Source organism: Typopeltis vanoorti, chromosome 4 (genome assembly GCF_054136105.1).
Source record: "Typopeltis vanoorti isolate ZY-2024b chromosome 4, IOZ_Tvanoo_1.0, whole genome shotgun sequence".
Lineage (NCBI taxonomy): Eukaryota > Metazoa > Arthropoda > Arachnida > Uropygi > Thelyphonidae > Typopeltis > Typopeltis vanoorti.
The window spans coordinates 30,639,740-30,663,919 of NC_143552.1; the positions used below are offsets into that span (position 1 = coordinate 30,639,740).

At 35.8% G+C, this 24,180-nt stretch overlaps 1 protein-coding gene across 1 annotated transcript in view; it reads right to left on the bottom strand.

Annotated features, from left to right (window-relative positions):
* Positions 1 to 2,231: 2,231 nt before the first annotated feature.
* Positions 2,232 to 24,180, bottom strand: part of LOC150107194 (uncharacterized) — a 58,739-nt gene continuing 36,790 nt past the window's right edge. Inside the window, exons 3-4 of the mRNA XM_090391737.1 lie at positions 17,750 to 18,237; positions 2,232 to 2,745 (exon numbers count right to left, since the gene is read on the bottom strand). Coding sequence (XP_090247863.1) covers positions 2,544 to 2,745; positions 17,750 to 18,237 — 690 coding nt within the window. The 3' untranslated portion in view covers positions 2,232 to 2,543. The remainder of the gene's footprint in view (positions 2,746 to 17,749; positions 18,238 to 24,180) is intronic.

The window sequence follows — 24,180 nt, forward strand, 5'->3', positions numbered from 1 at the left end:
ATTGGAGATCAAGTGAAGTAGGTTGTTGATATATAGTAGGAAGAGGGTTGGTGAGAGAACAGAACCTTGTGAAACCCCAGCATTAGTTGAATGGTGAGAAGATAGGGAGCCATCCACCATCACACACACAGTGTGCATCCAGACAGAAAGCTGGAAATCCAACTACAGAAGTCCCAGGTCAGACCAAATGATGGTAGTTTGCTTAGTAACTTTTGTGCCAGATCCAGTCAAAGGCTTTGGGGATATCAAGTGCAGCCACTTGAGAATCACCAAACTTCTCCATGGCATTTGTCCAGAGATGGGTGACATATGAGAGTAGATCTCCTGTTGATCAACAGCGACGGAATCCATACTGCTGGTCGTTTATTAGGTGGGTGTCTTCAAGATAGTGTAGGAGGGAATTGTTGATTTTTTACATTACTTTAGACAGGACTGTCACCCTTCTTGAGAATGTGTTGAATATAGGCCAATTTCCAGTTTGTGGGATAGATTCCAGTGGTGTAAGAGAGTATATACAGACAACATGGGATAGGAGTCAGTTCTGCTGCACAACGTTTCAGGACAATTGGAGGAATACCATCCTCAGCCAGGAGACTTTTTTTTGTCTAATTTGGACAGTATTTTTCTGATCTCTTTCTGGCAAAAGGATATAGGGGCATTGTATGTTGGGCATCTGGAATGATTGGGGGACATTTACCATCGTCAGTCAACGTGTGAAGCCAGAAAATTGGCTTTTTCTGTGGGTGATGATCAATAGAGCCATCAGGGTATGATAAGGGTGGGAATAGTGTTGGGCAGAAGTTACGGCCAATTGCTTTGACTAGAGACCAAAAGGCTCAGCTGCCATTTGGACAGGCTGCTGGTTTCCTCCTTTTTGCTCTTTCGAACTCTGTTTTGGAAGCATTGAATTTTTTTTTTTTTTTTTGCATCTATTTCAGGTTTCGGTATAAGCTCTAAAGGAGGATGGGGGTTCTTGATTTCAGCCAGTTACGGTATGTGTAGTGTTTCATCTGTACAGTCTTGGCGCATCTTTTGGAGAACCAGGGTTTAGTTAGGGAATGGCAGTTCAGAGTAGTGTGTAATGTATGTTTCCATGCTGGTGAGGATTACTTTTGATTTACTGAGAGGTTGCTCTTGTTGTACCACAGAGCATGAAGACAGATTTTTGGTTATAAGAGCACAATGTAATCGATGCAACAAGGCAGGTCGGCTTGCAAGTTGGCCCCATTCAAGCACAGCTATGTAGATATCTTAACGAACTGCAGCAAGTCCTCTGAAACAAGTAGGCTTATATGCCCAAAGGCCTGTAATCTGCAGCCTTTTATCCACAGCTCATCATAGAGCACATTTTTAGTGGTGGTGTATCTGTAAAAATTGGACAAGACAACAATGGGCTAATGTACTCTTTACAGATGAGTTGTTTTAGTCTTTTCTCTGATTCCTGGAGTATAGTTCCCTCAATGTGGTACACAGCTTGCAACCCTTGCATCCTAAAATGCATAACTTTACACTTTCCTGCATTAAATCCATTATGTTTTGCCCATAATTTTGGTATGGAAGCATCAATTTTTTTTTTTTTTTTTTGCATCTATTTCAGGCTTCAGTATAAGCTCTAAAGGAGGATGGGGTACTGTAAGCTCTCTACATCACCTTGATTAAGTATTACTCTACCCACCTTTTGCATCATCAGCCAGCAACTGAATATCACCCTTCAAATTATTTCCTATATCATTTATGTACAAATTAAACAGCAGTGGTTGGAGCACAGAGCCCTATGGCATACTACTAGTTGCCTTCTCCTGAATTCTGCTCCTCCACATACTACTTCCTGGTATTTGTCCATGAGCCACCTTTTTATCCATATCATCAGTCTCACCTTCATCCATTTGCTGCAGTTTGTGTAAGAGAGTTCCATGTTGTATCCTGTCAAATGCCTTTGCAAAATCCAGCATCATCATCATCATGTAGCCATTTCCATTATCCAACTCAGCTGTAGTTTGTGGTCTGCAGCAGCAAATTTCTGTAGAATAGCATTGTGCATATGGGGATTTCAATGTTCCTCCTGAGGGTTTTCTCATATGTTTGGAATAGCATGCAAATATGCTAAAATAGGATTTGTTATAATGAGATTAAACTTTTCATTCAAAGTTTGTTATTAACAGCATTGGTTTCTTTAAATCTCTACAGGTCAGGTTTTGGAATGGATGGAAAAGAAGCAAGTTACTCTTAAGTAAACTTTATGGAATTTATTCATTTTTATATACATCAAATAAATCCTATGGCTATTTTACAAATTATGTACCTGTCCCTTGTTTCTAGTCATATTTTTTAATATACTGAACAACATCAGTCAACAATTACTACAGGCTTATATCATCTCCATTAACAAATGTAAATGGTACTAGCTATAAATTCGTATGCACTGACACCATACAGCAACAAAAGTGCAACTGCTCTTTTACTTTCCTGTTTTCTTCCATATTGACACATACTATGTTGAAGCAAGTAGAGAGTATAAATTTCTTATCTTCTGAATGTTAATCCTATCTGCTCATACCATGGGGCTTAACAAAAGATTCTATTTCATCCAGTTTACAAAATAGTTTTTGTTCAAATTCTTGAAATCTATTTTGTATTTTTTCCCACAGTTGTCGATCCATTTCTTGAAGTTTTCCATCTATATAAGTCATCAAATGTTCCTCTATCCCTAAAAATTCTTCATCTGTTTGAACTAACACTGATGCACTAAAAATGTAAAGAAAATTTATTAAGAATTATTAATTTTAAAACAACAATTTTTCATAAGTTTAAAAAAAAAAAAAAAAAAAAAAAAAAAAAATATATATATATATATATATATATATATATATAAGAAAGCCATATAAAATCAATGAGAAATGGTAACGACTACCATACGTTGGCCTGTGTGTGAGAGTGGTTTCATACAGACCATTATCTATTTAAGATAGAAGAAAAAGTATTAATTAATCTGCAAAACAGTGTTTTGAAGCTATGCTAATTGCATTATCAGAGCATATATATAAACCATTCCTTTTGCTTCTGTTTTGAAAAATACAAGCCAATACTTAAGGAGAAGTTTTATTGTCACTGAAATCAACTGCCCCCTCAGTGTGGCAGTTGATTTCAGTGATCAACTTATTTCTTTCCTGGTGAAATGATTTCACCAGGAAAGAAACAAGAAAAAAGACACTGTTAATGGAACATCTACGAAGAGCAAAAAAAATGAATGAAAACTGCAGAACAAGAATTGAATGCTTACTCTCTGCTCCTTAGATTAAAAACAAAAAGTAAATGAAGAATGAGATAAGAAATGTTTAAAAACAGCATGCGTATAATACAAGCAAATCGAACTTCAGAGCATGCAATTTACTGACAAAAAATACTGTTGGTGGTGGTGGTGAGAGCAGGAGGTGGCATTGATGGTAGTTGTATGTAGAAGTGGAGTAGAGTGCCCTGCTGTGATGAGTCCTTGGAAATGTCATGTAATAATTATTTCCTATATATAAATCTTATTTATATATATTTCCTATATATAAATCTTATTTATATATATTTCCTATATATAAATCCTATATAAATAAATCTTATTAGTAATTGCATGGGTCACTCCGCAGAACGTGAAGACTCATCATGGAAGAACTATCCACATCGTACCTCTCTTTAAAGTTATTGACAAAGCATTTTTCCTCTCATTCACCACTCTCCAAGTGAAGAATCCAGTTCTCACGCCCTTCCTAATGCACTCTTATTCAATTTCCAGCGATGACCTCTTGCTCTGCTTATTCTAGCACAGTGCTGAAATATTTCCTCTGCATCAATCCTATAAAACTTTTCAAGTAACTTGTTTCTTGTTTCTATCATATCCTCTTTTTTTTGCTTATCAATTAACTTCTGCAATCCACAACACCATTAATTTATCGTCATAGTGAGCATTCCACAGACCACTCACCAGATCATCAGACCTGAGCAGAGTAATCCAGATGTGGACGTATCAAGGTCTTATAAATAGGAATGATAACTTCCTTATCTCTGCTTGTTAGAGTGTTCTTCAATAACAATATAATCCTATGAGCTACTTACTATATTGGAACCTCCTTAGTAATATGCCCTCTAAACTTCAACTCACCATCTACTGCTACCCCAAAATCCGTAGCTTTGTTAATTTCTTGGAGTACAGTTCTATCAAAGTCCAACATAACTTGTAATCTATTTATCCCAAAGGACATTTCTCCAGATTAAATAGACACCCATTTTAAAAAGAAAGATTCCGGTATTGCGACCACATGTTTATTAAGATAAATAAAAATAAACAAACCCAACGTTTCATATGTCGTTTGACTTGCATCTTCAGGGGTTAAAGGTAACTAAAAGTTTAAACACAAGAAATGAGAAATTACTCAAAACAGTCCATTCTATGATGATATGGCCATCTAGCTGTTCAATAAATTAGAAAATCCGAATGCAGAATCTGTACATGCTAAGTTTGAACAATGCTAGATGTTGTCACGTTCACACTGTCCGAGGTCTGACTTAGGTATATTTTTTATCAATGCTGACCAAACTTGGTGTAGAATTAGGCCCTGTTTTTTGTTGCATTGCATTGGAATTCTAAGCATATTTGCAGCTTCTTTAAATTTCCTTGTGAAACAGTTTCAATATAAGACATTTTCGTTTTATGCCAGAGTACATTATGGCTGGTGGAAGTTGTGTGGGATGCTAGGCCTGATTTGTGTTCTCTCCTTTTTGGTGTTCGTTCATAAGAATTTTCCCTGATCTTCCCATCTGGCCTATGTAGCAGATGCAACAGGAACAATTAATTTTATATAGATCTGGTTTTTTTAAAGGGTGATGTGGAGGTTTTGGGGGATGTTGATATTTTTTCTAGCAGAGGAAAAGCAACTTTAATGTTATGTTTGCTTAGTAATTTGGCCAATTTGTCTGTAACATTCTTGATGTATGGTAGCATGATTGCGTTCTTGAAATCTTGCTTTTGTGAGATGCTTGTAGGAGGTGTGTTGAGGATTTTCTTGATTATCTTGATCAGGTTCAAAACCATTTTTTTTTTGAGGATCTTTGTTAAATAATGTAATTCTTCATTTCTCATTTTTTCTGTGCTGGAAATATTGTAAGCTCTATCCCTCAAGGCTTTTATTAAACTTATTTTTTGCCTGGGGCGGTGGTGTGAGGCTGCATCAAGAAATCTTCCTGTGTTGGTGGGTTTTCTATAAATGGAGAAAGATAACCTATTATCTTTCTCCATTTATCCATAATCAGCAAAACAGTTTCGATTATCTTCACTGACAATTGTGCCTGAATATAACCTGAACTGTTTTGCCAATTCTACAAGTCCACTATTCTGAGAATGCATTTTTCCTTGTTTCTGCCTAATTTCAGAGAACTGTCTTTATATTGACTTTCAATCTAACTTTAATACAGCTATTATTTAGTTTATGAGTCCGGAAAACTTATACTGGATTTATTTGTGGAATATAACATCATTCAAACAGCAGAAATGAAGTTCCTCAGAAAAACAGCTGGATATACCAAGTGGGATCACAAAACAAATGAAGAAATCTTACAATCCCTGAAAATAAAACCAATTAATTACTACATAAGACAGTATAAACAAAAATGGCTAGAACATTTAAATCGAATGGACAATAGCAGACTATCAAAAATATTATACAGATACAAAATAAGTGGAAAGAGAAGAATCGGAAGACCAAGAAAGAGATGGCATGAGACCGGAACAGGCCACTTGGCCTAAATTCCATGTTAGGAAGAAGAACATCATTAGCATAAAGTAAAGAGTTGCACTAAATATGTGAGATTCTGATATCAGGTTGAACAATGCAGACAGATAAGGCTAATAAAACACATTCACTATCTTATACTTCAGAGCCTCTACAGCTCAGTTGGTTTGGGCTATGCCCTTTGGTTGGAAAGACCTGAGAGACGAGAAGAACTTTTAACAGAGCTTTTCATCTGAAGGTGAGTTAGCTGGTCTCACATGGAGCTATTCTTCTCTTTAGATTTCTGACAGTGAACTTAGCGTGACAGTGGACCCAGGTTAGAGAAGGCTTAGAAAACACCAAGACAAACTTCTCTTCTCTTTCAATTCCCGACAACGAATCTTGCATGACGGCAGACCCAGGTAAGAGAGGGCTTAGAAAATCCCAAAGCAAATTTCCTCCTCAACCACCTGCCTTATATACACTCAGACTTCTCTTGGGCACATGCACGCGTCTTTCGAAAATGATCACATATTGCCCTTCGGACATACTGACATCATTCTTTGCACATCTTTGGAAATTTCCATCTACGACAATTCCTGCAATTCTTCACTATTTTTATAATTAGACTTACTGATTTAACATCAGTTAATATCGTTAATTGATGATGTCATATTTTAACAAAGGCTCATTACAAGATTATTAAAAAAATTAACATTTCTCTAAGTACATTCTCCTAAACAAAATACATGTAGAAACGAACATGATAAGTTACGAAGTCACATATCATGAGAGATTTTACACTTGCAGGGCATGCTGGTGGCTACCAGAGAATCACTTCTCAAATCCCCAGGACTGGAGTTGAATAGTACAGAATATCGTTGAGGGCTTAGACCTCTTCTGGTCGTAAATGTGGAACCACAGTATGTAGCACTGTTTTCAGTGTGAAGTTAGAAAAGTAACATAAAAAATAAATAAAATGAAAATTAAAAATTAAATCTACAATAAGTGGGTAGTGGTTTTATACTGGCAATGAAATTCATCTCCCACCTTAAGGCAATCACAAAACATTCAAGCCCATGGCAAGATTCAAACCTACTGCCTGTTGGTAAGATGAGCAGACATACTAATCATTCAGCCAAACAAGCTGGCAAAGTATTGTGAAAGGGATCTCTGAAACCTTTTACAATACTCTATATAATATTAGATTATAAAGCACAGTATACTCTATATCTAAGTTATAAGTCAGCAGTTAGAACTGAAGGAATATAGGAAAATAGTGTGATGTAAATCAGGTGTAAGACAAGAATACACACTATCTCCACTCATCACCTATATGGACCAAATGATGAATGAAAGTGGCATTAAACCTGATGTCAGAATCAAAGATATCAAACTTGGCTCTTTGCTTTATGCAGATTATAACATACACCTAAATAAATCCAGTGCAAGTCTCTAAGATTCTTTAACTAAACCGAATAACAACTTTGGCATCAAAATTAGAAATAAAAAGACCAAAATTTATCAAAACAATCAGAAACATGGGAAAATTCCAACTATTCTCAATGGAGAACCTACAGAACAAGTATAATATTTCAGTTATTTAGGCACAATTTTTGGTAAAGATGGCAAATTAAATATGGAAACAAATAACAAAATAAGTAAAGCTGGTATTCTGGGGGAGACAGTTGAATAAATTTATATGGAATAAGAGAGAAACTGCCAAAACACTAAACTAGCAGTATATAAGACAGTGTTCTAACCACTTTTAAGTTATGGATGTCAGAGTTGGGTTAGAAATAAAGCACTTCATCAAAGATTAGAGATAACAGATATGAGCATTCTAAGAAAAATTAGGAGCCTGAACACAATGCCATTGCAATGGCAAAATCTTAAAAATGAAAATACAGGGTGACCCATAAATCATGGAACATGCCATAGAAAGGATAAGTTTTTTAACATCATCAGATTTTTTTTTATTAGTCATGGAAAACCACATTGTATAAATGCCTTCTGTTTTCAGCTTCACAAAGACAGAACATTCCCTTTCTATGAAATGTTCCATGCCTTATGGGCCACCCTGTATTAGGAAGGAACATGACGTTATTAGCATTCAAGAAGATGTGAGCAGAGTTAATCTAAGGTGGTATGGTAAGTTAAACATAATGGGAGAGGAAATGTTAGCAAAACAAATAATGGTAACTTAACTCTACAGTATTGTCATAGTATCTTGTACATCTCTTGAGGGTATATCAGGAAATTATGATGACAAAGCAACATTTAGAAATTTTACAAAAACTAGTCTACTTTTGTTTGCATCTTAATACATTAATACTCTTACTGTTACTAAACTTGCCATGTGAATGAGCACAGATTATATGCAAAAAATTAAAAATGTAGAATGGTGGCAGTGATTGTGGCAAAGTACTACTTAAATTATATGCGAAAATGTGTTATATTAGTAGTTTTTCTATGTCACACAACACACCATGATGTGCATTCTCTGCATACCGATGTCAGACATGCTATCCAAGTTCATTCTAAATAGTAGTGGTGAGCATGTATTCATCAATGAAGAGGTAACTGTGTTGAAAACAAAAGAACCATAAAATACATAAGTGCAATGAAGTAATATTTAATAAACTGTAATTAATTACATAGATATTTCAGTTTAAGTATCATAAACCATCATCAGCATTAGAACAAATAACAAGAAATTCAAAAATAACAATGAATGTACATGGGGCATCTTCTTCATGTGCACTCTCGTAAGAGAGCCAGGTAAACATAATAATATTAGGATCAGATGTATGTGTGTGTGTGTGTGAAAAAAAAGTTCTATAAGAAAATATAATTCCAACTTTTGGAGCAATATAGTCTAAAAAAAAGTAAGGTTGACCTATTCAATTAATCTTAGTAACTTCTATAGTGATTACAAAAATGTTTCCTGTCTTACTTCTGTCATTAAAAGCGATAAACCTAAATTAATTGCTCTACTGAAGACAGTTCTATCTAATTATTTGATTTCTCCAATTTACATATTACAATCTGAAGGACTAAGGATGCAAGAATAAGTTTTTGAGTGAATAATCAAATGACGAGAAACCAATATAAAGGATAACACATTAACTAACAATGGTTAAATGTTGAAAGTTTATTTTTCACTTGGTTAGAGTATAATAAATTTAGTTTAATCCTTTATCCAAGTGTGAGCAAACAAAGTTTGCGCCTGAAAGTATCTTCAGGACTGGGTTAAGGTGGTACAACACCAGGGCAACTCGTTGCAAAGGTGGAGCAAGCTAACATCACTCCTATCTCAGTATCTCCCATAATGTAAAACACATCTCCTTGCGGATATGTCTAATGTTATGCATTAAGGGAAGGGCCACTACCCAGACTAGTTTCGACCTTTATTGAGGTCTCTTCAGTGGGAGCCAGGCCCAAGTGGAGATATCAGGCAGAAGCATTAGCAGGTCATCTCTACCTATAGGAATTGCCAATTGGTGTGTCACCCTTTTTTAATAATTTACTCTGGATTTAGAGAAAGATGTTGAAAGTTTATTTTTCACTTGGTTAGAGTATAATAAATTTAGTTTAATCCTTTATCCAAGTGTGAGCAAACAAAGTTTGCGCCTGAAAGTATCTTCAGGACTGGGTTAAGGTGGTACAACACAGGTTGTACCACCTTAACCCAGTCCTGAAGATACTTTCAGGCACAAATTTTGTTTGCTCACACTTGGATAAAGGATTAAACTAAATTTATTAAACAATGGTTAAAATCTTGACAGAACAGCTGGATGGAGCTATAGAACTTTTAGCTGAATGCTATTTTCTTGTGTTAATATAATTCTTTGGGGAAGAAAAACGAATGCTGTGTAAACATATCCATTTGGTGGAATTAATTTGGAATATGGAAAAAAAAATTTACCAATGGCAGTAAATATAGCCTTGTTTCTAGTACTACAGGAGGTACAAAGGAGTATAACTTAATAAACCAATTTATATAATTTTTAATAGCCTTGAGTTCTTCCTTTATAGTTCTTATCATACTGATTTTGAAGTCAATGCACCATCAAAGATAAAAATCTAAATTATACTAACCATGAATCATCAAATTCCTGATATGTACCTAGAAGGGATGTATAGGATATTATGACAATATGCTATATGAAAAAAAAATACATAATTACTACCAACATCCCTTCAAATTAATCAGTTATCTGTCAAGACTTCAATATTATTAGATCTTATATTTCTGTCTTCTAAGACCTTTTTTTTTTTTTTTTTTTTTTTTACTGTATTAATCCACCAAATAACAACTCTAAAGATCTTTCCTCTGAGTCTTTTTTCTTGCCATTCTGGAAAAGAACACTTGTTTTGATAATATCTCCTCTCCCATTCTGTTTAAGTCAACATACCATCTGAGATCAGCTCTGCTAACACATTCCTGGATGATAAGAATTTCAAGTTCATTCCTAATATCTTCTTTTAATATGATACTGCCACCAGTGATGCCATCTGTTCACTTCCCTAATCTTTTTCAGAACTCTTATATATATGGTCTCCAGTCTTTGCTTAAGTGTTTTACTTCTAACCTAGCTCTCAGATCCATAAGTTAAATTGGTTTCAACTATCTTGTATATAGCTAGTTTAGTGTTCTAATTTTTCTCTTATTCCATATAAATTTATCGGTTGTTCACTTTTAACCATATTAACTTTGCTAATTCTGTTGACTATTTCTATATTTAATTTTCCAACCTCACTAAAAATTTTGTGCCTAAATAGCTGAAACATTTATTAGTTCAATAAGTTCTTCATTCGGGAGGTAGTCAATGTTTTTAATGTTTCTGCTTATTTTCACTGTTTCTGTCTTTTTACTGCTGATTTTCATACTAAATCTATTATATCAGTTATTCCATTTATTCAGAGAATTATGCAGACTTGTACTGAATTTATTTAGAAGTACAAGGGGTGTTAAGCCCTTCAAATGGAAAAGACCTGATTCGATTCTCCTCGTGATAATGAGGAGAATCTCTATATGGGCTTTATCAACTGAAGGTGAGTTAGCCAATCTCATATGGAGGTAGCAGGGTTTTTCTACCTGGAAACTTGGGTTTCTCATTACCACATACAGGCCAATCAGCCAAAAGGACATATAATTTCCTATCCTTTCCATCTGTCCTGTAGGGCAGGTTGAGTTCCCCCCCCCCCCCTAATGAGCGGGCTTATGACCAATTAATGCAGCTGGTTTGTCACTCCTCTGCTGCATCCCCTAAAAGCGATATTCATGATTGTAATCCATGTGTGTTCACAGGGCCGGTTTGACTGTTTTGGGGGATGAAAAACTCAAGTTTTTCATCCCCCACTTCTGTATGAGACTGGCTGATTTTCCTTTTATCAAAAGAGACCAGATAAAGGTTCCTCACGTCACTGACGGGAATCGAACCAAGGTCTTTCAACAACAAAAGGGTTTTGTCTATATCGAGTGAGCTATGGATGCTCATGTAATTTACATGAAAAAAATACTATTGGTGGTGAGCAGTAGATGGTGTTGTATGATGATTGCAGTTGTAGTGTGAGGATTAAGTACGATGGCGAGTTGTCATATAGCATGCCTTCCCACAATGAGTCCTTTGGAGGCATCATGTAATAATAATAACATGACCTGCATAAAGTAAAGAGATTAACATCTCCAATTTTGATAACATGTCCAATCCTCACCTTCTCGTGGTGCACCCTGTTGGGTATCTACCTGGATACTGAACAAATGAGGATGAGCTGGCAATTTGGGATTTAGCCGACCAAATTGTATTCCTACCTGGCTTAAACCAAATACAAAATGATGATACAACATGACAAAATTTCATGCCGGCTGGTGCGTCCCCCGGTTAAACAAGGCCCCTGTTGTTTTCGCCAGGGAACCAGGGCGAACAGCGAAAAGTCAGCTACTGGAACAAATCTGAAAGCACACCACAACTCAACATCACCAGAGTTAAAGATCGGTACTATCAATGTAAGAAGCCTGAATAGCAAAGAAATGGAGATAGCTGAGAAATTAGATAACTACCAGATCGACATAATAGGGGTAACTGAAACAAAAAAGACCAAAACTGGTGAGATCTTTCTGAGCAATAAATACAAAATGTTATATTCAGGCAATGACAATCAAGGAAAAGAAGGGGTTGCCATAGTGTTCAACACTAAATATGAGGCTAATCTTCTTGAATGGCAGGCAGTCTCAAGTAGAGTGATATGGGCAAATATCAGAATGGGAAACTGGACAATGAGACTTATTTGTGCCTATGGTCCTACAGAAGGCTCTACTAAGGTAGCAGTGGAGGAATTTTTTGAGGCTCTAGAGAAAGCTACTGCCACAATGAAAATGGAAAAGTTGGTCCTTGTTGGGGATCTAAATAGCAGAGTAGGAAATGATTGTGAGACATACAAAAATGTTTTGGGAAAATTTGGAGAAAAGAGCAAAGCTAATAATAATGGCAAATACTTGTTGCATTTCTGCTCAGGACATGGACTGGTTATTACTAACACCATGTGCCAACATAAAAATGTGCACACATTCACATGGAGAGAAGAGGCAAGGAATAAGAAAAATCTCATTGACTATGTTATTGTTGATAGTGATGTTTTCTCTCTGGTGAAGGACACCAGAGTGTACAGAGGATTTCTAATTGGAAGCGATCACTATTTAGTCTTGAGCAGGATAAAACTGAATTTCACATTGAAAAGAATAAGGAATAAACATTGAGCAGCTCTCAGACGTGAACTGTAGACTAAAATACACAAAGATTATTGAAGAAAAAATGAAAGAGTTTGAGAACAAGAACCAAACCTTGGAGATTCAGTGGCAAACCTTGAAGAAAACCCTGATTGATTTAGCCAGAGAGGCATGTGGTGAGGCTGTCTGCATAGATAGAAAAATCAGAACTCCATGGTGGACACAGGAAGTTAAAGAGACAGTGAGGGAAAAGAAGAAAGCATATCAAAAGGTAGTCCAGGGAGTCCAAAGACTCATCCCTCGATGAGTCTTTGGACTCCCTGGAGGTGTGAAGTAATAATAATAATAAGTCAGCTCGTGCTCTTAGAGAATACAAAGACAAATGTAAGAAAGCTAAACACTGTGTAAAACTAGGTAAACAAAAGTCATTGGAGGACTTTGGCAAGAACATAGAAAATAAATATCAAGAAGGTGGTAAGATATTCTAGAAGTTGTTTAAGAAGCTTAGAAATGGAGTAAAGAGTGCTGTAAAAGGAGTTAGAGATGATAAAGGTGAAATGAAAACGGCTGAATAAGATATCCTTCGAAGTAATTACTCCGTATGGAGTAATTACTTCAAAAATTTGCTAAATGAAACAAGCAGTGATAGCACAGTGGCAAAAAACACTCAATAGGCATACAGTCAGGAATACATATCCATACTTGAAGTAGAAAAAGCCATCAAAGGCTTGAAATGTGGAAACGCAGCAGGAGTAGATAATATTCGACCAGAAATGCTGAAGTATGGTGGTATAAGGCTTACAGTGGCTGCACTGCATAGTTCAGAAGGCCTGGACAGAGGGACGAATTCCTGATGATTGGAGTAGAGCTCTAATAGTGCCTATATATAAAAAAAGAAATAAAACTGAATGTGAGAATTACAGAGGTATTTCCCTACTGAGTGTTCCGGGCAAGATTTATGCCAATATACTTGAGAAACGGTTGAGAAGAATTGTGGAAGAAGAGCTTGGTGAAGGTCAAGCTGGATTCAGGCCAAACAGAGGCTGTCAGGATCAGATGTTCACTTTACGACAATTAGTTGAGAAAGCACGGGAATATAACAAAGATCTGTAATTAAGTTTTGTCGACCTGGAAAAGTCATATGACAAGGTGCCAAGAGAGAAGCTATTCAATACGCTACAGTTATATGGTGTCAATGGGGCATTATATAAAGCAATACTTAGTCTTTATTTGAGTTGTAAGTCAGTAGTTAGAATTGAAAGAAGTACAGGGAGATGGTTTAATGTTAAATCTGGTGTGAGACAAGGATGTATATTATTCCCCTGCTATTCATTATCTATATGGATCACATTATGAAGGAAAGTGGTATTAAACATGATATCAGAATGGAGATGTTAATGTCAGCTCTTTACTTCATGCAGACGATGTTATACTTCTAAATAAATCCGCTACAAGTTTGCAAGATTCCCTGACTAAATTGAATAACTGTTGTAATAGATATCATATGAAGGTCAGCAATAAAAAGACAAAGACAATGAAAATAGGTAGAATTGTTGAAAATGTCAACTGTGTTTTGAATGAGGGAACCTGTGGAACAAGTAAAACATTTCAGCTATTTAGGCAGGATTTTTTAGTGAAGATGGTAAATTAAATATGGAAATAGACAATAGAATCAACAAAGCTGGTATGGTAGGAAATCAATTGAATAAATTCATATGGAATAAGAGAGAAATTAGCCAAAACACTAAATTAGTTGTATACAAGACAGTGTTCAAACCAGTTTTAACTTATGGATCTGAGAGCTGGGTCAGAAGTATAACACTTGAGCAAAGACTAGAGACTGCAGATATGAGAGTCCTGAGAAAGATTAGAGGCATGAACAGATGGCATCAATGGCAATATCATATTAAAAACGAGGATATTAGGAAAGAAATTGACATTGTCAGCATCCAGGAATGCGTTAGCAGAGCTAATCTCAGGTGGTATGGTCATTTGAACAGAATGGGCGAGGAAAGATTAGCAAAACAAGTGTTCTCTGCCAGGTTGGCAGCAAAAAGACCCATAGGAAGACCAAGATATAGGTGAATTGATATGGTATAAAGTGCCTTAGACGACAGAAATATAAGATCTGTTAATGTTGGAGTCTTGACAAGTAACAGACTAAAAAGATATATTTCGGTGATTACACCACATTTTTTATTATTCAGTTATACAAAATACTGAAATAAAAGTTCCCGACAAGTTTCGTAGATCGTAGGATTTACATCTTCAGGGGGTAAATAGTATAACTTAAAGTTTAAACAAGCGAATTAATAAATACAAATCATAACCGTCTGGCTATTCATAAACTCAAATAACAGAATCTTATGGATCTGAGAGCTTGGTCAGAAGTAAAACACTTGACCAAAGACTGCAGATATTCTGTTATTTGAGTTTATGAATAGCCAGACGGTTATGATTTGTATTTATTAATTCTCTTGTTTAAACTTTAAGTTATACTATTTACCCCCTGAAGATGTAAATCCTATGATTTACGAAACTTGTCGGGAACTTTTATTTCAGTATTTTGTATAACTGAATAATAAAAAATGTGGTGTAATCACCGAAATATATCTTTTGAACCAATTAGCCACAGAAGTCTACGCCTGCAAGTAACAGACTGATTTGGAGAAAATTGTCGATAGGAATTCAGTAATGATGTAAATTTTTCATGTAGTACTATCATATACTGTACACCTCTTGTGGGTACATGTCAGGAATTTGATGACGATGATGATTTTGATAACAGGTTTAATATCACTTTTCTTCATAATGCGATCCACATAAATAACAAATAGCAGTGCAGATAATGTGCATCCTCGTCTCATACTTTAACACCATTTTCCAGTATCCCCTTCAATTCTAACTGTTGATTTACAACTCAAATATAGACTAGGTATTTCTCGATGTAATGTCCCCATTTATACAACAATTGCAGCATTTTGAACAGCTCTTCTCTTGGTACTCTGTCATATGCCTTTTCTAGATCTACAAGCTTAAATGTGGATTCTTGTTACATTTTCATGATTTCTCAACTATTGTACTTAAAGTGAAAATCTGATTCTAAAAACTTCTATTTGCCCTGAACCTAGCCTATTCTTCTCCAATCTTCTCTTTCACAATTTTTCTTAGATGTTTTTCAAGTATACTTATACAAATCTTACCAGGAACACTCAATAGGGCAATTCCTCTGTAATTCTCACATTCAGTTTTATTTTTTTTTTTACAGATAGGTACCATGAAAGTTCTACTCCAATCATCTGCAATCTTGACCCTCTGACCAGGCTTTCTGAATTAGGCAGTCTAGCCACTGTAAAATTTTTATATACCTACATATTTGAGCATTTTTGGTTGTACATCTATTCCAACTGCTCTTCCACATTAAAGATTTTTGATGGCTTTTTCTACTTCAAGTACTGATATATATATATATATATATCAGTACTCGAATATATATATATATTCTTGATCACATTCCTGTTGGGTGTTTCTACCACTGTGCTGTCATTGCTTGTTTCATTTAGCAATCTTTCAAATTAATTACTCCAGACATCTAGAATATCTTTATCTTCAGTTTTCATGTCACCTTTATCATCTCTGACTCCTTTTACAGTACTTTTTCCTCCATTTCGAATCCTCATACAACACCACTTGAGGGTTTTTCATTTCATTTTCATCTTCTTCACTTTGGTCATACATATCTCGAATTCTCTTCATTTCACTCCACATTCATTTCATTAAGTATGGAGAAGTCATATCTAATAACTAGTATCAGTGAAACTTGTTATAGATACAGAAATGAACTGTTATGTTTGTATAGAAATGCTATAAGTGTCAGAAACAAGGTAAATGAAATAGTTGCATTGATTGAGTCCATTCACCCAAAAATTGTTGGAATAAGTAAGGCATTGTTGGAATAGGATGACACCCTGACAGGAATAGAGCTGGAAGGGCATGATGTGTTTTGTGAAGAAAGAAAGGGTAAAAAGGGATGAGGAGTGCTATTGATGACAGAGAAAGAGTTATGTCCTACAAGATAGAGGCGAAGAGAATGACATATTTAGTCAGATGTTGTTATAAACCTATTAATGTGGATGATAAACCATGAAATGTATAATCAAATTAGCTCAGCAAATAAGAAATGAGTGATCATTATGGGCGATTTTAATTATAGTAATATAGACTGGAATGATGAGATAGCAACTAGAAGTAAGGAAAATGAGTTTATCAAATTTTTGCAGGACAACTACCTCAGGCAGTGTGTACTGAGGCCACATATTATTATAAATTAGTTGTTAAATCATCCTTCATCGGTGAGAGTGTTCATGAAGTGATTACCTGGGTGGTTGCCAGCAGTGTGAGGATCTCTGTAAGGTGAGGGTACATGTGGAACTACAAGGCTGGTGATTATGAGGAGTTCAGGAGACAGCTTGCAGGTATTGCATGGAATAAGGAGTTGGATGGAGAGGAGATTAATGCTGCTTGAGTGATGTTCAAGAACTATCTAGTAGAAGCAATGTCTAAATCAGGAGCATATATTCAGGATGTGCACACCTAGAATAGCATATCACAGATGTCATATTTTTTCATTTATTTCTGTTAAAGATTTCAATAATTGTTCCCTGGCTCTGCATGATTCCTAAAATTAAACACGATATACCAAAGTTTCATGAAGAGGACACTTTTCAGCATGTCAACATTGCATCACATTTACATTAACAGCCCAGGTGTGCAGTCACAAATATGGATACCGTTGAGTCCTTTGAACAGACGTACAGATAGTACAGCTGGTCAAATTATTAGTGTTCCACTGGTTTTAAACCACCAAAAAGGTGAGGTAGGGTATGTGTGCTGAGACAACAGCCCCAGAAATCAGTGAATGTCATTGGTTATTGTGTCAACCAATCCAGTTGAACATTGTTGTTTGTCACGAGTTGCTGTTTTTGTTTTCTGAGGTTCATCTGTTTTGTGTGCATGAAGTGTGAACTGACGTGTTTAGGACAATGATGTAGACAACTTTTTAATATATAATTTTCTACAAATAATTTATAGTAATATTGAATAATTTTTATAATGTAAGAAATCAAAAATTATTGAGCTCATATTCTCTCTTTCTTTCCCACATGCACTTAAGTACAAGAAAATGTAGTTATATTGTTATATAGAGGTCATAATTTAGTCATTTAATGACTTAATTCAATCATAAAATAAGCAAATTACTAACCTTTTAATAGGAGATGGATGGATCTCACTAACAGGGGTTATGTTATTCAAACTTTGCAGAGATGTAGCTTTTTGTTTTGATAATGAATTTTCCTGCTTTAATGTTCTTACTGGATCTTCGATTTTAGAAGGATCAGAGAAATTACTGGAATTTCCAACTTTTTCCATCTTATATTCAATCTGATTAGATGATCCATCTGAAGATTCTTTAGAATTCTGAAGAGGTTTTACTGTTACTAAATTTGCTGCTTTAAATGCTGCAATCAAGGAGCTAATATCTCTAACATTAAAATCAGCAGAAGACTGATATTTTTCGACAAGTTGCTTGTAGGTTTCAGCTCTGTTACTTAGTTTTAATCCCATGGAATTTAAGCGCTGCTCTATTTCAGAGATGGATATACCAGAGGCACTTTGGGTGTTATCAGGTCCAGTAAGGGTTACTTTAACCCCATAGAGCCACATATCAGTCTTCGAACGGAGGCATGCAAACTTAAAAAGAAAATAAAAATCAACACAGAATAAAAATTTTTCTTTGTAATCTGTTATTATGGAACAACTAATTATTAGAATACACAGAATTTCATCTGTGTTTCCTCGGAGTGGCTAATTATCCAGATGTACAAAAAATACACATTGAGAATTATGGGTTAAAATTTAACCAATAATTGTCAATTTCTGTAGACTGATTGCATGACATTTTACTGGTTGCTGGTATAGTGAAGCAAATGAACAGTTGAGAAATTAGTTGCATGGAAAACAGATGTGTCTTGGCATACTGTGATTTTGAAGAAAGTTGGTTCAAACCAATAAACAAAGAATTTACATTGTGAAGAATTATTTTGCTAACAAATTATGCATGTTGTGCTAAGCTTTCCAACATTCTGAAATGAGTCAGTATTGAACAAAAGATTATCACAAAGTTTGAAGAGATGGTTTTGTGAGCATAGAGCCACATATCTGTCTTTGAACAGAGGCATGCAAACTTAGAAAGAAAATAACAATAATCAGCCACAGAATACAAAAACTGGTGAAATTAACTAACATAATATAAACAGCATGTTTATTTAGATAATCTGAGTAATCTTTATTTAATATAAAGTAATTGTGAGCAAGATCTAAAACATAACTGTAGATGAACAGTCTTGAAGAACAGCATGCTGCAAGTTCAGGTTGTTGCCCTTCCCCATTAACTTGTAGAACCAATAAAATATTTTGCCTATTTTGGCAATTTTTTTTAGTGAAAATAGCAAATTAAATATGGAAAAAGACAATGAATAAGAACAGTTAGTATAATGGGGAACTAGCTGAATAAATTTATATGGAAGAAGAGAGAAATTGCCAAAATATTAAACTAGTAGTATAACAAGACCATATTCAAACCAACTTTAATTTATGGATCAGAGGTGGGTTAGAAATAAAACAGTTGTCAAAGAACTAGAGACCATAGATAAAAGGGTTTTGAGAAAAATTAGGAAAGTGAACAGACTCCAAATTTTTTTTTTTTTTTTTTAATGTTGGGCCATACACAAGAGGTTGGCTGATCAACCTATAGTACATTAGTACCATATATAGGAAGTGGGTTGGAAAAGGAGAAACTTGTTTACATTTGATTTAAAAGCCTGCATATTGTATTCCTTGGAAGAAGACTGTTCCACAGTACAGCAGTAGCAGGGATGAAGGAGGAGAAAAAGAAACTTGTTCTGTGGTTTTCAAGGTGTACTGTGAAAGGTTGTTGGGCTGCAGCTGTACATGTTCCAATGGGCTTAGTACAGAGTGGGGGGAATTATTGATGATGTTTCAGATGAACATTTCCCATGGAAATATTTATAGAATATACAAATTACAGAGATAAAATGTCTATGTGAAAGTGAGGGGGAGTGAGTTGGTAAGAGATGGATCATTTATCAGTCTAATTGCTCTCCTCTGTATTGAGTCAAGCATTTTGAGGGAGCTTTTAGGAGCCCCACTCCAAATGTGAGAACAGTATTCGATAGATGGGAAGATTTGCGATTTGTATAAGCTTAACAGCTGTTTATAGGTTAAGTAACATCTTGAGTGAAAGAGAAATCCTAGTTTTTTTGGAAGCTGAGGATGCAATGGTTGTGATGTGTTTATACCAGGAGAGGCCTGATGTAAGGGTAATTCCAAGAAGAGAAATCTCATCTTGTCTGGGAATTTGAGTGTTATCAAAAATAATACTGGGGGAAAAATGGTTCTTTTTGGTGAGAAATAAGACAGAACTGTGTTTTATTAGCGATGAAGTTGACGAGGTTATCTGAGACCCATTGGAGGATGGCTTGGAGGTCAGAATTAAGGGCAGTGGTGGTTGATGTTCTGTGGGTTGAAGTTAGTTGTGTTGTGTAGAGTAGGGTTTATCAAATGAAAGGGAGGAGTGCAATGTGCTGTCATCTGCAAAGCTGTGTATTGGGTTGGAGGTCAACTGAAGTAGGTCATTCATATACAGAAGGAAGTGGGTCGGTGAGAGAACTGAACCTTGTGGGACCCCAGCATTAGTTGGATGGTGAGAGGATAGGGAGCTGTCTACAATCACACATAGTGTGCGTCCAGAAAGAAAGCTGGCAATCCATCTGCAGAAGTCCTGAGACAGTCCAAACGATAGGAGTTTGCTTAGTAAGCCTTTGTGCCAGACTCGGTCAAAGGCTTTAGAGATATCAAGTGCAACCACTTGGGATTTACCAAATTTCTCCATGGCATTTGTCCAAAGATGGGTGATATATGAGAGTAGATCTCCTGTTGATCGACATTGACGGAATCCATTCTGGTGGTCACTTAATAGCTGGGTACCTTCAAGGGTAGGAGTTGAGAATTGATGGTTTTCTCCATCACTTTAGATAGGACTATAGGACTAAGGTGAGTGAGTGAGATAGGGTGGTAGTTAGATGGCAGTGATTTGTCACCCTTTTTAGGAATGGGTTGAATATAGGCCAATTTCCAGGCAGCATAGGACAGGAGTCAGTTCTGGTGCACAGACCTTCAGGACATTTGGAGGAATGCCATCAGGGCGAGGAGACTTTTTTTGTGTCTAATTTAGACAACAGATTTATGATCTCTTTCTGGCAAAAGGATACAGGAAGCATTGTATGTTGGGCAGTTGGAATGACTGGAGGGCATTTGCCATTGTCAGTTATGTGTCATTGGAAGCAAAGTGTGAAACTAGGAGATTAGCTTTTTCTGTGGGTGATGTTGCAATTGAGCCATCTGTATGATAGAGATGGAAATAGTGTAATGCAAAAGTTACGACCAATTGTTTTGCCAAGAGACCAAAAGGGATGGTTGCCATTTGGACAGGCTGCAAGTTTCCTACTTTTTGCCTGTTCAAATTCTGTTTTGGAAGTATCGATAATTTTCTTGTATCTGTTTCAAGCTTCAGTATAGGCATTGAAGGAGGATGGAATTCTTGATTTGTGCCAGTTGTGGTATGCCTGATTTTTCATTTGCACAGCCTTGTCACATCTTTTGGAGAAGCAGGGTTTAGATAGGGGACACAGCAGTTCAAAGAAGTGTAGGGAATTGTATGTTTTCATGCCAGTGAGAATTACTTTGGTGATACGTTCGGTGCATATGTTTGGATTGGCAGAATCGTATTATAAATGAAGATATTAGGAAGGAACTTGATCGTTAGTATTCAAGACTGCATAAGTAGATATTCTGGAGACTAATATTGTGTTAAGAACGATAAATTTCATTTCATATTAACTTTCAGCTTCATATTAAGCTGTTATCTGGAACAGGCATGCACACGCACCCGCACACACACAAAGAGAAATAGATGTATTATAATTAAAACAGAATATCAATGTATCACTATTTGTTAACCATTAGTCGAATGGCCTAACTACTAGTGAAAAAAAAAAAAAACCAACTACAGTTCTGTTTTACATGGCCAAACATCAAATTCATCAAAAAACACCAAACAAAAATATTATTAATGGGAGCCTAATCAGCCCTTAAAATAAGGACTAAAGGTTATTATTAGCAAATTATGACCTGTCAGAACAAAAAAGGTATGTGCCATTCATATTCTGGAGATTTATAAGTTATCATTATTGCTGGGATTAATGTGGTTGATTAGAATTTCACAGGCTCCTTTATATTTGCCCTCATGTCAGGTTTTCCCATGATGTTAGGAAAAGGAAGTACCTTTCCAGTCATATCAGAAAACATATATTTATAACACAGTTATTAAATTTAATGCATTGTGTTCTTTTTTTCCTGATAGGAATTGTTCATTCAATTCTGCCTATATATATTATTATTATGTGACACTTCCAGGGGGTCCAAAGACTCATCGAGGGAGAATGTGCCAACACCATCGAACGATTGCCCACTTCTAACTACTAACCACGCTCAAACCTGCTTAACTTTTTATGAGACATTAGTAGTAGAGGCTCTACCAATCGACCAACCTTTGTTGGCAAAGGTTGGTCGATATTGGTAGGTGCACTGAATTTGTTATAGGTGAATTGAATGTGGCACACTCTGGAGTGAGCAGGGATCCTTGGAGGATACCTGCTTGTCTTCACTACTTGTTTTAATATCTCCCATGTAGGTAAATGTGACTTATCCATTGCTTCCACTGTAGCATCACCACCTCTGGGTCTGATTCCCACCGACGAGACCTCAATAAAAGTCGAAACCGGTCTGGGTAGTGTCCCTTCCCTTAACGCATAGCATTATACATATCCGCAAGGAGATGTGCTTTGCATTATGTGGGATACTAAGACAAGGAGTGATGAGAGCTTGGTCCACCTTTACCACGAGTTGCCTCAGTCCTAAAGATATTTCAGGCGCAAACTTTCTTTGCTTACACTTGGATAAAGGATTAAACTAAATTTATTATAGTCTAACCAAGTGGAAAAAACTTCCAACAACTTTCTCTAAATCTAGAGTAATTTAATAATAAGGTGAGACACCTTTTGGCAACTCGTATAGGTAAATGTGACTTCTCCATTGCTTCCAGTGTAGTATCACCACCTCCGGGTCTGGCTCCCACTGATGAGATCTCAATAAAGATCGAAACTGGTCTGGGTAGCCTTTCCCTTAATGTCACCACCTCCGGGTCTGGCTCCCACTGATGAGATCTCAATAAAGATCGAAACCGGTCTGGGTAGCCTTTCCCTTAATACAAAGCATTAAGAGAAGGAGATGTGCTTTGCATTATGGGAGATACTAAGACAAGTAGGGATGAGAGCTTGGTCCACCTTTACCACGAGTTGCTTCACTCCTGAAGATACTTCAGGCACAAACTTTGTATGCTTACACTTGGATAAAGGATTAAACTAAATTTATTATTTTCCACACTTGGTTGTAAATTAAATTAAAAATGTCAAGGAATTATATTCTTGCTTAATCCTTTATCCAAGTGTAAAAACCTTGGAACATTGAAACTGATCAGGGTAGTGGCCCTTTCCATAATGCATAGCATTATACACATCCAAAGGGTATGTGCTTTAATTATGGGATACTAATGCAATTAATGTGAAGTCATTAGCTTCTATATACAAGCAGCCAAGTAGTGAAGAAACGTCACGTACAAATAGTTGAGAAATTGTAGCAATGTGTTCATGTACAAACTTTGCTTACTTATAAGAAAATAATTTCTTGGCATTTTTAGTTTAATTTACAACCAATCAAGTGGGAAAAGGAAAATAAAACTGAATGTGAGAATTACAGAGGTATTTCTTCTACTGAGTATTCCTGGAAAGATTTATGCAAGTATACTTGAGAAATGGTTGAGAAGTACTGGGGAAGGAAATCTCGGTGAAGAACAGGCTGGATTCAGGCCAAATAGAGGCTGTCAGGATCAGATTTTCGCTTTACAACAAATAGTTGAGAAATCGTAGCAATATAACAAAGATCTGTATTTAAGTCTGTAGACCTGCAAAAGGCATATGACAAAGTGCAAATTGAAAAACTATTCAAAAAACACTACAGTTATATGGTGTCAATGGAGCATTACATCAAGCAATACTTAGTCTTTATTTGAGTTGTAAGTCAGCAGTTAGAATTGAAGGAAGTATAGGAAGATGGTTTAATGTTAATCTGTTGTCAAACAAGGATGTACATTATCTATATGGATCACATTATGAAATAAAGTGGTATCAAACCTGATATCAAAATTGTAGATGTTAATCTCAGCTCTTTGCTTTATGCAGATGATGTTATACTTCTAAATAAATCTGCTACAAGTCTGCAAGATTCCCTGACTAAATTGAATAACTGTTGTAATAGATATGGTATGAAGGTCAACAATAACAAGACAAAGACAATGAAAATGGGCAGAAGCATTGAAAATATCAACTGCATTGTGAATTGAGAACTTATAGAACAAGTAAAACATTTCAGCTACTTGGACACAATTTTTAGTGAAGATGGTAAGTTAAATATGTAAATAGACAACAGAATCAACAA